This window comes from Anas platyrhynchos, chromosome 1 (assembly GCF_047663525.1).
Source record: "Anas platyrhynchos isolate ZD024472 breed Pekin duck chromosome 1, IASCAAS_PekinDuck_T2T, whole genome shotgun sequence".
NCBI classification, from domain to species: domain Eukaryota; kingdom Metazoa; phylum Chordata; class Aves; order Anseriformes; family Anatidae; genus Anas; species Anas platyrhynchos.
Genome location: NC_092587.1, coordinates 186681451 through 186693262, shown reverse-complemented (window position 1 = coordinate 186693262; position 11812 = coordinate 186681451). Strand labels below are relative to the sequence as shown.

The 11812-nt window shown below is 44.0% G+C and overlaps 1 protein-coding gene across 2 annotated transcripts; it reads right to left on the bottom strand.

Annotated features, from left to right (window-relative positions):
- Positions 1-1021: 1021 nt before the first annotated feature.
- On the bottom strand, positions 1022-11436 carry AMER2 (APC membrane recruitment protein 2). Of its 2 annotated transcripts, none has more exons than XR_005263560.2 (2): positions 2437-11436; positions 1022-1607 (listed from the first exon to the last, which is right to left on the bottom strand). XR_005263560.2 is itself a non-coding variant. In XM_021274475.4 (2 exons), exons 1-2 carry the CDS (start codon positions 11274-11276, stop codon positions 9225-9227), a joined length of 1878 nt encoding a protein of 625 aa, XP_021130150.4. In that variant the 5' UTR covers positions 11277-11425; the 3' UTR covers positions 1022-9224. The 2 variants fall into 2 exon arrangements, 1 of the variants encoding a protein (XP_021130150.4); XM_021274475.4 differs by having other exon boundaries at positions 1022-10096; positions 10271-11425.
- Between the last annotated feature and the right edge of the window lie 376 nt (positions 11437-11812).

Below are 11812 nucleotides of genomic sequence, written 5' to 3'. Positions count from 1 at the left end.
ATCTGCAGCAGGGAATAATTTAAACAGCAAATCTTCTACTTCCAGGTGGGAAGGATAGAAGACATGAAAGTGCAATAGGGAACATAGGCTGAGAAGGCGCGATTGTAATTTTTTTGTGTGTGCATTAAATCACTGTGAAAACATTTCTTCAGCCTCATTCCAGCTACTAGAAAGAGGAGTTATACTTTCTGAGCATATGGTCAATTTATACTGTGTCACCATGTCCTGCTCTGTACTTGTATAATAAGCTTTCTCATACCCTTTGTTTTGTTGTTCGTTGAAAATGTTCAAGCAGATTTTATCTCAGTTCTTATCCTGTCAGGTTCAGTATCTTGCATGGGTGTGTTGTAACAAGGGGGAGGCCTTTTGAACCTCAGCTGAGTAAAGAAATTAATCTTAAGGGTTAAAATTAGACTGATGCAAATGCTTTAAGCATTTTTGAAATGCATGAAATGTAGAGAAAGTTGCAAAATCGAGGTTCTACGAAATGTCACTTCATAGTCATAGTGGTCAAGTCCCAGCATTTGGACTGACTTTTCTAGATCTTATGACAAAACTGCAGCTTCAAAGTTGATGTGTGCGAAGAGAACCAGCTTCCCTGCTGGCTTCCCAACTAGGGGGAGGACCACGAAGAGAAGATGATTTGAAAGACAGAATGAGACTTGGTCCATTTCCACCGTCTCAGTGATTTAAAGGTAAACAAAACAAAACAAACAAAAAACATGCCGATGAAACAGCAGAAGACCAGAACTCACTCAGATTTATGAAAGCCCTCCCCTAAGTAGCAAATTTAATCTAGTTATTTTGTGATGTTATTAGTAAAACAGCTAAAGGCATTTCTACATTGAAGTGAAAGGGCACACATGCCCAAGTATTCTCTTTTATGCTATTTTGGGGACATAAATCTCCAATGTCTTGGTTTCATAAGCCTAGTGATTTCCAGTGCACTGAATAGATCAAATCTCGCTCTGAATAGATCAACTCTAGCTCCAACTTGATCAAAAAGTAACCTCCACGTTCATCAATGAAAAGTGACAACCAATTTTATTAACGGTATTCATTATAACACATAATATGACAGTGGAAATATTTTTCTCTGTACGATTTTTGAATGGAAGAAAAGTGCAGTTAGTCTGAGTTCCTTACATTCATTAGAAGCAAGACTATTGAAACCATCAACATTTACAATGACACATAAGCAAACACCAGAACCAGTGCCAATAAATACGCAGAGTACCGAAATAAATATTTACAGAATTAAAAAATAAAATAAACGCTGATTAAGTATATCCTCGTGAACTGTCAGAGAAGAAAGACATCTATTGCTATCAGTTAGGTTTTCCATATGTTGAAAATACAGATAGCATGGTTTTGGCTGGGACAGAGTTGATTTGAGGAGACACTAATTTATTGAAGTTTGCAGAGGTGGAAAGGAGCAGAGCACGTCTACCAGTCTGTTACAAAAACACCCCCTGGAGCGGCCTGATCTTGTACTCTGAAAAAGTTGGTGCACACAGCCTCGCCAGATCATTCACAACCCTTTTAGATAAGAAGAGCAGGGAGGTCTGGCTTTACTCGCTCATTATCTCAAACAGGTCACACGCTGCCTTCATGGGGGTGGCCGACAAAAAAACACGAGGGAAAAATGTAATAAGCAATGATCCGTCAGCTATAATACGACTAGTAAAAACAGATTGAGTGACTTCTAACAGGACACATCTGTCTCTTTCAGCACGTAGGAAACCCCAAGAGCATCAGCTTGTCAAATGCAGTGTGGAGTAGCCCCTGCTACATTTTCCTCAGGCACACCATGATATTTCATCAGAGCAGGGCTGTGAAAATAGACTGAATCTCTTCTGTAATTTCTGGACTTACTGAATCTGTGTTTTCCACCAACCACATTCATATCTCATTCCCCATTTCAACAGGGCTAGAAGCCATGACTCCAGAGCTTTCTGGAGACAGACAGCTGACAAACACAGCAAAGAAAAATCAGATTGGCCAAATTATGGGGTCCTCGCTCAGCCTTAACACCAAACACCACTACTAACAGATCCAGTGGCTTCAGAAGGAGTGCTGGCGGATGGAGCTATTGCAATCTCTCCCATGGCAGAGGATTTATTTAAATTTTATATGAAGTTAACAGCTTTAATCTTGCTTCATCTTTTGAGAATCAAGCTAACATTGCTTCTGTCAAGCCATGTGCTGCAGAAAATTATTTGTGCCTTACTTAGGATTTGGTGCTGCTGCTGCAACCCAGAGCACTTGTACCCAGTTTACCCTTAGTCTACATTTAATTCCCTTCTTCCACCAGGACCAGCAGTATAGCCCTTATTTCATCCCATCTCCCAAGCACCACATCAGCCCTTTTTTGTCCCAGTTCATCACCAGCCCTAGCTTTTCCTGCTGCTGCTGTCCTGTCTGGCAGATGCTCACCTTGCACTCCCCTGGAACACGTGGAAAGGGACGGATGACAAACTCTCCCATGGTCTGTGGTGTGCAGGTAAGTCATGGGTGGACCTTCCTATGATCTACCATTAACTGAGAAACCTCACCAGCTGCATAGCTTTTACATTTTAAGGTCAGGCTTAATTCAAAGCAGATGTAGCCAATTTTCTTTTACGAGCATATTATGTTCAAAGCCTCCAATGCATCTGTATAAAAAGCCCATGGAAACAACCTGGTACTGAAAGAGCAACTGTTTTGATGTAATGTCATTCAAAATAATAAAAAGCTGTCCCAGTTCTTACCATTCAGTTCCCTGTGTATTGTTCTCCCTTAAAACAGATTTAAGATGTTGCTGTGAAACAATAAAATGGAGAGATAATCATTTACCATATAAAAAAACAAGAGCAATGACACCATAAGCAGGGGTTTTAGTGCTCTGGAAAGGATCTGGTCCTGTTTTTGCCGTCACAAGTTAAATTAAGGAAGGCAGTGATTGTGTTAGCTGTAATTTAAACATGCTGAGCATTGGAGTTATGTGCAGGAGTGGTTGCTTGTTAAGATGGAAAAACAATGGAAAGACATGTTTTGCATTTAGATCAGTGAAAGTACAACTACAGTAATATCAAAGACTGCACAATCACCTGAATAATGTTAATCTCTTAGAAAAGGGAAGACTTATTTAAGTAATACTTCCTATTTCCTTCAGAATTAAGAGACTAAGGACCTTCTCCAGTTCTTACTGGAGACTATGGAAGATTTACCACAGTAAAAACTGGGCCATAGAAAGAGATTGTCAGATTGTGTCAGCAAATGCTGAAATGCTGCTTTTCGAGCTTTGTGCCCATGGCTGCATTAGCTTCTATTTCAGAGCACTGCTTGGATGTGATATTACCGGCAAAGCAATTTTCTTCTAGCCATTGCTAAAAGAAGCCTCTGAGCAGAACAGTTTATACTCCTTGCCCTGTGAAGTATATAACCTTTTCCTCTCTCCAGTACACCTTTGGGTCTATTTATTTTAGTACATACAGAAAGGAAAAAGAAAAGCAGCTCTTACCAAAGATAAAGAAAATCTGGGCACAGTCTCCATAACACACAGCCTCCAGGCTTTTCCACAAGCATGACACGCTTCCCTGCTAGATTTGCTAAATTGTGCACAACAGAGAAGTGGAGGGATATATTCCACTTTGCAAAATAGCACTCAGCATCCTCACCCACGTGTATGAGATCACACAGCAGAGATCTCCGTTTTAAATATCTTTGCAGCTTGTTCTGAAAGCAAATTCATTTCTTTCCAGACTTAGAAGTAGGAGCAAAGCCCTTGTGAAGAATATACTGGCAGCAGCTCCTGCTTTCTAGTGATGGAGGGCTAGGGCAAAAATCTGTTTCCTAAGCTATTGCAGTACAGCTGAGAGGGAACTGGAGACAGAGTGGGGGAAAAAAATGGTCCCCAGCAATAGTTTAGGATGGAGAAGCCCTCTGAGGTAGGAAGAGCTTTAACCACATGCTTTTGCAGGAGTAAAGGCGCCCAGGATGTGGCCTGAGTGGTTACAGCTCTTACTCCTTTGCATATGGCAATGGTTCTTCCGTTTTCCTCTTCAACATGGACATGGGAAACAGAAATCAAAACTGACCTTGCCAGCTGAGATGCTCACAGGGAAGACAAGATGTGAGCTAATGATGAGCTAGAAAATTACCTGTAAATCAGATTAAAACTCAGCTGTACTCCAAGAACAAACAGCTGGATAGATTCAGATACCTCTTGCTCACAGTAAACATCCCATCCCTCTTCAAAGGAAGAGAGGGATGGTCTGCAGAGACCAGTCCCAGGCCACTGAATGATGACTGACAGTGTATTCTCAGTATTACATCTCAGAAGAGTCAGTCATTGTGCAGTTCTGTGTGGACAAATGGGGTTATGTCATCGTAATGAAAACATAAACAAAGCAAACAAACACAAAAGCACAAACCAAAACCAAAGGAAAAAAAAATAAAATTAAAAAAAAAGGAAAACCCAGCATTAAAAAAAAATACTGCAGAAACCATTATGTGCAAACTCTGCCAAGACTCATTTCTGCAGCGTCTTTGAGTTGGTGTCAGTTTGCTTTTCCAAGACAGAAGTCTCAGCCTTTCATATTAATAACTATGAAGCTACATTTTCAGGCCTCCTTGCTTGAAGTCCCACATTATCGCTGTTAGATAACCGTCTGCCTTGTAAGTGGCTATTGTTGCCGTGAACTGTCTCTCTCATACCATTATCTTGCTGAAAAGCCTTTTCTGAAAGTAGTCCATTAGAGCAGCCAAAAAAAAACAACAACCTCAGAGCGTGGCCATGTAGCAGAATCAATGGCTGCCTTTGATCTGCAGGCTCAGTCAGTGCTACAAATTTAAAAACAACTAGGTTTTGCTTTGCTAAGCAAAGCCTGTTAATTTGGCTCATCTGCACTTACAGCATCTTACTGAAAATGCCATCTGTATCAGATGTGTTGAAGACTTTGGTGCAATATTCGCTTAGCTTAGATAAATAATTTAGTAAGATTCATTAAAAAATAATCAGTGAATTAATTTTCATAGTGTACATCTGTGCATGTAATTTTTAAAATTCAGTCCTCTACTACCGTGAATGGAGGTAAGGATGGTCACAGTGGATGAAGGAAATGCTGGTGATTGATGGAATAAGACTGAACATAGATTTTCTTATTCTAGTCATGTAATTTCTTCTGAAACCTATTACATGTGTTTGAGTCCTATTACTGGCAAGAGCAGGATGCATATGCACTACAAGGAATGTAAGACCCTTTATGTCTGTTGCAGGCCACACATACAGTACAGAAAACTTTACTCCTATTGTGACAAAAGAAGTCCACAAAAACATCATTTCATGCTACCAAAGGGAAATTTTTTGTGCTGATATATAGGACGGGAATGTATGCCACTGAAATCACTGTAGATAGCTATAAAACGCTATGCAATATATAGAAATAGCTGAAGTACATGCAAAATTTACCAGCAGTGACTTGAAAGTGCAAGGAGTATATAGAACTAAATGCCAAGTTCTGATCTATAAAATCCTTTATGAACTTACAAGCTGGTCATTACAAAACATCACTCAGACCACAAAACAATGAAGAAAACAAGGAAACAAAAGTATTCTGGAAGAAAATCAAAACAATTACAGAATTGGGAATGTTATCTTTGGGACTCAGAACACCATTTCTACCTTGATACCTACCAAAGCCAAGGAAAATATATGTCTGGACACAGTAATATAAATAAGGATGCAAACCACCACAGAATGCCTCGGGACTGTTATTACCTCTTGATGTTTCAGCCTCTAAATCCAGCAAGCCATTAACTGTTTGTTGTTAGGCATCTCACAGCATTTTACAGGGATCTTTCAGGAATTAAACACAGGTGTAAAGAAGGCCTTTGAACCTCCTTTCAGTGATTGTTTTAGACATTGTGTGGAGTTATACAAATATATTTCTATGGAAATCCAAAGCCCTAATAAATATTACATTTTCTATTACCTTTTGAAATACTAACATAGTTAAGTTTTATAAATACAAAGTTAATCTGAGCATTAAATTGTATTTTTACTCTCACACGACCGTTACCCTGAATCAATGTCATCATGTCATGATGATCCAAAACACTGACACCCTACTACAAGGTCCTTTCCCATTTTCCTTGTCAGGATATGATTGTCCTTAAAATATGTACATAGCAAGCAGCCAAACGAACCACCGGGAGATCTGCAACATGTACTTACACTAGGTATGCGACAGAGAGTGACCAGAGAGCACCTGGCCTCGCGGGTGAGCGTGGCTGCGCTCCCAGCCCGTGCTGGGCAGGCAGCCCAGGACCTCCCGCTTGGCACCGGGGTTAGCACGGAGCAGGAAGCTGCGCGCCAGCATGCAGGGGAAGGAGGGAAAATGGGGCAGAAAACAAAAGAGAGAGAGAAAATGAAGGGAAGCCAAAGCATTTTAATGATGATTCTTGTTAGTCGTTACGTGAGAGGGAGCTAGGCTAGTGTTACTCTATTGGTTTTCTGATACATACATGCCACAACGCAAACAAAATGCATACGATGAACAATTGCCACACACAAGTCCCGTAGAGATGGTAGCTGACATCTTCAAGTGATTCAAAGGATGCACCACTGATTCTACCTGCAATCAGTGCTTCCAGTTTTTATGGTATTACCCAAGCCCACCACATCCTCCCGCCCTCTCAACTTCCAGTACCCTATAGAATCTCCCTGTACAATTTGTCCATGAAACAAAATGGGGAATTACGATTTTTTCTGCAGAGTTGTCATGCAGGGAAAGACATGTCCCTTACAGTCAAATGGAAACAGAAGAACAGAAAAAAAGGATGTTAGGCTTAGGGGCGAACACCAGGATAATATTCCACGTTCTGTACATTCATCCCTTTGAGGGTATTTCAGCTTTAACTTTCAAAAATGCACAAGCAGAGTCAGGCTGACTGCAAACCCCCCTTCTCAGGCAGAGGAGATAATCACCAGCGTGTTTTGAGGCAGATTTAAGGTACATCCCCTCAATCCGTGCATGGGAGTGTGCATGCGTGGCCGTGCTCGCACGGGTGGGAGTGTGCAGGGTGTGCACGTCTGCCTGTGTGCATGTACGCTAGGAGGAGGCGCGCTCTGACTACACATGCATATGTACAACGTGTCTGTGTGAGAAGGCATGTAGGAAACCACACGCATATATGTCATAAAGAAAACGTATAGAATAATCTTTGAAGTGTATTAAGGTTCGTTCTTAAACCATGAAAACGGGGACAGATGAGAAAAACCAATACTTTCTCCCTATTCACTGGGGTGTTGCAGTTCAGTATCAAATCCTGCAGTCATTTCAACCCTAAATGCCAATTTCACTCTTGTGACTATCAAGTCATTACCCCAGTGAACTGCACATATAAAACATTCGTATTATTGTGTTTCCTGGCTTTTTATGGTTTATCTATAACCTTAATATCCTTCAAATATATATTGTGTATATTTATTTTCCTTTTTTCTTTCAGTTTAAGAGACAATAAAACCAACTTCTATGTAAGATCAGACCCATTAGCTTCAGTTATGTGAATTTAGGATTCTCTGCATAATATAGACATGTATATTTTTAAAATGTATATTATTTGTCAGATACACTGGAGTATATATTTTATATTAATTGTGGTCTGATGATTAAATACTTATATCAAAATATTTTGTAAATACATAATATTTACCTTTAGACTTCAGTGATTTTTTGAGCTTTTTCAGTGTATCATAAAAATATGTCCTCAGGCACATTAAAACCCTATTAAATTTCTTGGAAATGTTGTCAATGCCCACATATAGTAGCCACTATTCAAAAACATCCTGGCCATTAATACATTTCTCCTAATATCCAAGCTCATCAGACCATTTTATGGACCATTAGCTTACCATATTTCTTTTTCTCTCTTAAAGTAAAATTATTCTGACATTATTTAGAATGAAAATAAAAAGCAACAAGAACCCAGACTTTCTTTAAATAGTCAAAAACTAATTTTATATATTTTAAAAAATAATAATTAAAAAACATGTTTATCACCTGGGTTCCTTCTCTGTAAGGTTTAAGCCCAGAGCAACTTTGTCTAAACCCCTGAAAATAGAGGTTTGCAATGTCAGTGCTGTCAGAGCCTCAGCTCTGACACACGGAATGTGCCACTGGAATTAAATCAGCACTTCAGACTTACTTATCTGGGGATGCATGAGCCCATACAAAACAGAGTTTTGCTCTAATTTAAGGTACTTACACAAAGTTCTATCACTTTAGAACTGTAAAATTATCTACCTATAAAAACTAACTTTTGTTTAAACTCTAGATAATACAGACAGGTGATTTTTCTTTTTATAAAAAATCTGTAGCATTGAGTAAATCTGCTAAAATATGTATATATTTACACATGGCAAGCAAGTTATTGTATAAATGTGATCAGTGTGTATATATTGGCATTTAGTAAAATGTTTCCCTGAACCTGATTGTATGCATTATCGGACAAGTATTGATGTAAACATCTGAACCTACGTCAGGTGTCTCTGTTACCCATTTACATTAGAGCAGATCAAAACCAACCAAACAGACAGACAAATAAAAATGTTTTCCTGCTGGACAAGTCCACCTAATGCCTTAATTAGCTACTGCACATGAGTCAGTCAAGTCTGCTGCTGAGCAGTGCTCTCATTCCCACATCAGGTAAAATACCTGTTAGGTTTTTGTTTTTTTTTTTTTGCTTGGCATTTTTTCCCAACATCTTGTAGAGCAAACACCATTTTTGGAGCCAGGCACCCACCCTCCACTCCTCCCCCAGAAATGACTAAAAGATAAGTGTAGTGGAGAACCTCTCGTGTCGCTCCTTTTGTAACTCTGTTCCCTTGAAGAACTCATGGCACTGCTTTACATGAGGGAAGATGCTCTTTTAGGTTCATAATCCAAGTCCTGCTTCCACAAAGGCATGTAAAATGAACTTCCCCAGTGTTTAGTGCTGTGGAAAAAAGATACAAATGTAAAAAAAAAAAAAAGTGCTTGGAAAGAAGTTGACTTTTCATATTCATCCATACAGTACTATAAGAAGGGATTCAGAAGTGGAGGCCCATGGAGTACTGTTGAAGTAAGCCTTTTAGGTGCCTTTCTTCAGGTGATGCAAAATGTATTCATTATTTATGGTCTCCTATGCAGATTTTCACACACCAACCTTGCTGTCCAAATTGGTCTCCACCTGCTATTCAATTATTTTTTGGCACTGTCCTGGTACATGGCAGCTTTCACAGTTGTCCCTGCTAAGCCCCTGTTACTAACCCGGCGTACTAGTACTTTAGAGACAGGGATTTTTGTTCTGTGCATCTCACTTTTGGCCAGGTGATGGTGTGCAACATGATGGCTGTTACTAGTGTCTGTTCCATGGCTGGCTGGATGTGATGCAAGGTGTTTAATGCTGATGGGTATTTTGGAGTCCTTCATTGTGCTTGAGGGTGTTTTCAGTGAGCACGTGGTTGTTATTGGAGACACAGGTTTGGAGCGTGGCACGCAGGTGACCCCTTCGTCTGGAGGCTTCCCTGGTGGGTTTTCATCTGGCTCAGCATAAAGGTCATAAAGCGCATCCCCACTGTAGCTGTCCCTGGGAAGGGTCTCCTTCTGGATGCTCATGGTACTGTCTTCCTCAGGACCAGGGGTGGTGGAATCCCAGTAGCCCTCATCACTGTTTGGGACACCCTCATGCTGCTCCTTCTCCCTGCCCTTCTGCTCCTCTTTGTGGTTGAGGTGAATGGGGATCTGGTTGAGGCCACCACGTTTCACCGCCACTCTGTTCTGGGCCCCCTCAGTACCTCGGTTCTCCTTCAGCCCCTCAGGCGTCTTTGTCCCTCCTCCTCCTCCTCCTGTTTGGGTCTCTTCTGTCTGCGACAGCATATCCCAGAACTCCTGGAGGTATGTATCATCCACCTGCTCGGGGCTGGCCATCTCCTCCCCTCCTCCTTGGTAGGCCACCATGGTGGGGTGTTTCTTGGAGGCGCCCAGCTTGCTGACCCCGGGGGTGCTCTTCTCGCAGCCGCCACTCCCGCCGCCCACATCTTCCTCCTGGTCCGCAATAATATCTCCGCAGCCTGTAAGAGAGTCAAAGCTTTTCAGTGAAGTCACGTCAGCAAACATCAAACAAATACGATCAATCGATTGCTCTGAGGGTGGATCAATAGAGGAAGGGTCAGGGGCGGCTGCCGGCTCTTGACCGCTATCACAGTGAGGTTCAACAGGGGGAATAGTCGTTATTGGAATGTCACCTGTTATGGCCGCATCCTTCGCAGTCCCAACCTCTCCGGCACCCGGGTCCGGTCGCTCGCGGCAGAGCTCCTCGGGTCGCCTTCCAGCAGCGGCAGGGTCCTCCCCGGGGGGGGTTTTGCTGTCCCGCGCCTCCCCAGCTCCCACCTGGGGCTCCTCGGCCGAGGTGTGCTTCTCATGCAGCGATTCGAGACCGACGTCTCCTGTGCTGTTCGGAGTTTCAGACAAAGGTTTTGGCGTCTCCTCTTTGATGCACTCCAAGCTGGCAGTCAGAGACCCCGGCATAATGAGACCGGACTGGATTTCCGAGGCTTCCCCCCTCTCCTCCTTGCCGTTTTTGTCCTTTTTATGCCACCGCATGCTGCTGAAGATCCCTTTCAGCCCCTTCTTTTGTCTGCCGCCAGCCCGCTGATCCGCATTCTCTGCCTTGCCGTTCTCCGTCCTCCCGTTCTTCCTCAGCAGGGAGAAGAAGCTGTGTGACTTCGCCACCGAGCTGCCGGGGGAGACGCCGAGGCTGGCGGCTGCCCTGCTCTGAGCATCCTTGCCTTGCGGGTCGCCGCCACCCTGGTCCTCCTTCTTGCTGCTCTCCAGCACGGCGTCGGCCAAGCCATCGTGCGTCCTGCTCCGCACCATCCCCGCTTTGCTCGCGCCCTTCCCCTCCCCACCTTTGCTCCTCACCCCAAAGATGCTCGGCATGGTGCCCCCGGATTTCCTCCTCTTGAACAATTTGAAGGCGGTTTTGTTAATCTTCCCCGACGGCTGCTGCTCGGCGGCCGGGGGCTCGGCACAGTCGCAATGCGAGTCCATGACTGCCGCCACCGCGTCCCCGCCGCGGCCTCCTCGCCGCCACCGCCCCGGTGGTGGTGGTTGTGGTGCCCGGTGGTGGTGGTGCTGTGCCTCACTGACAGCCCCGCCGCTCCCGCTGCCGCCCTCCCATCTCCATGGCAACCCGGAGGGGGCTAAGCAGCTTTCCTCCACCGCCGTGGGCCTGCGCCAGGCCGCTGTCATCCACTCTCAATCAACCTGAGCCGCCGCAGCCACGCCGGCAGCGCCCCTTCCTCCACCCCCTCCCCAAAAGGGTTTATATAACTTAACCCGTGTCGTCCTGCGCGGCTCGCTGCCTCACGCAGCCCGCCATGGCGGACGGGTGCTGAGGGAGGACCTCGCACCACGCAGCTGTGGCATGGACCCCGTGCCCCTGCCCCTCCCCGGTGCCCAAGACCCCCGCTGCTGGTGAATAGTGGCTGCTCGCTTCTTCTGCCGGAGGAGGTTTAATATGATGGCAGCCCCCACACAAGCCTTTACCCACACCTCGCATCCACTGCATGTGGTCACGGTCCCTGCATCGTGGCCACAGGGTGCTGCCACCAGGGCTGTGGTGGCACAGTCACATCAGGGTGGCACGCTGGCCACAGACCCCCCTCACTAATTGCAAACCTAATCCAGATGCAAAGTAAATTAACCCAGCCTGACAGGTCCTGGGTAACCTGCTTTATGTGGCCCTCCTGGAGCAGGGGTTTGGACCAGGTGATATCCAGAGTGAC

Bases quoted from the DNA above. Each gene is read 5' to 3' on its own strand.
- AMER2 (XM_021274475.4), bottom strand. From the start codon at position 11,276: ATGACAGCGGCCTGGCGCAGGCCCACGGCGGTGGAGGAAAGCTGCTTA. The intron at 10,097-10,270 runs GTGACATTCCAA...ACTCTCTTACAG, and splicing joins GAAGGATGCGGCCATAACAG to GCTGCGGAGATATTATTGCG.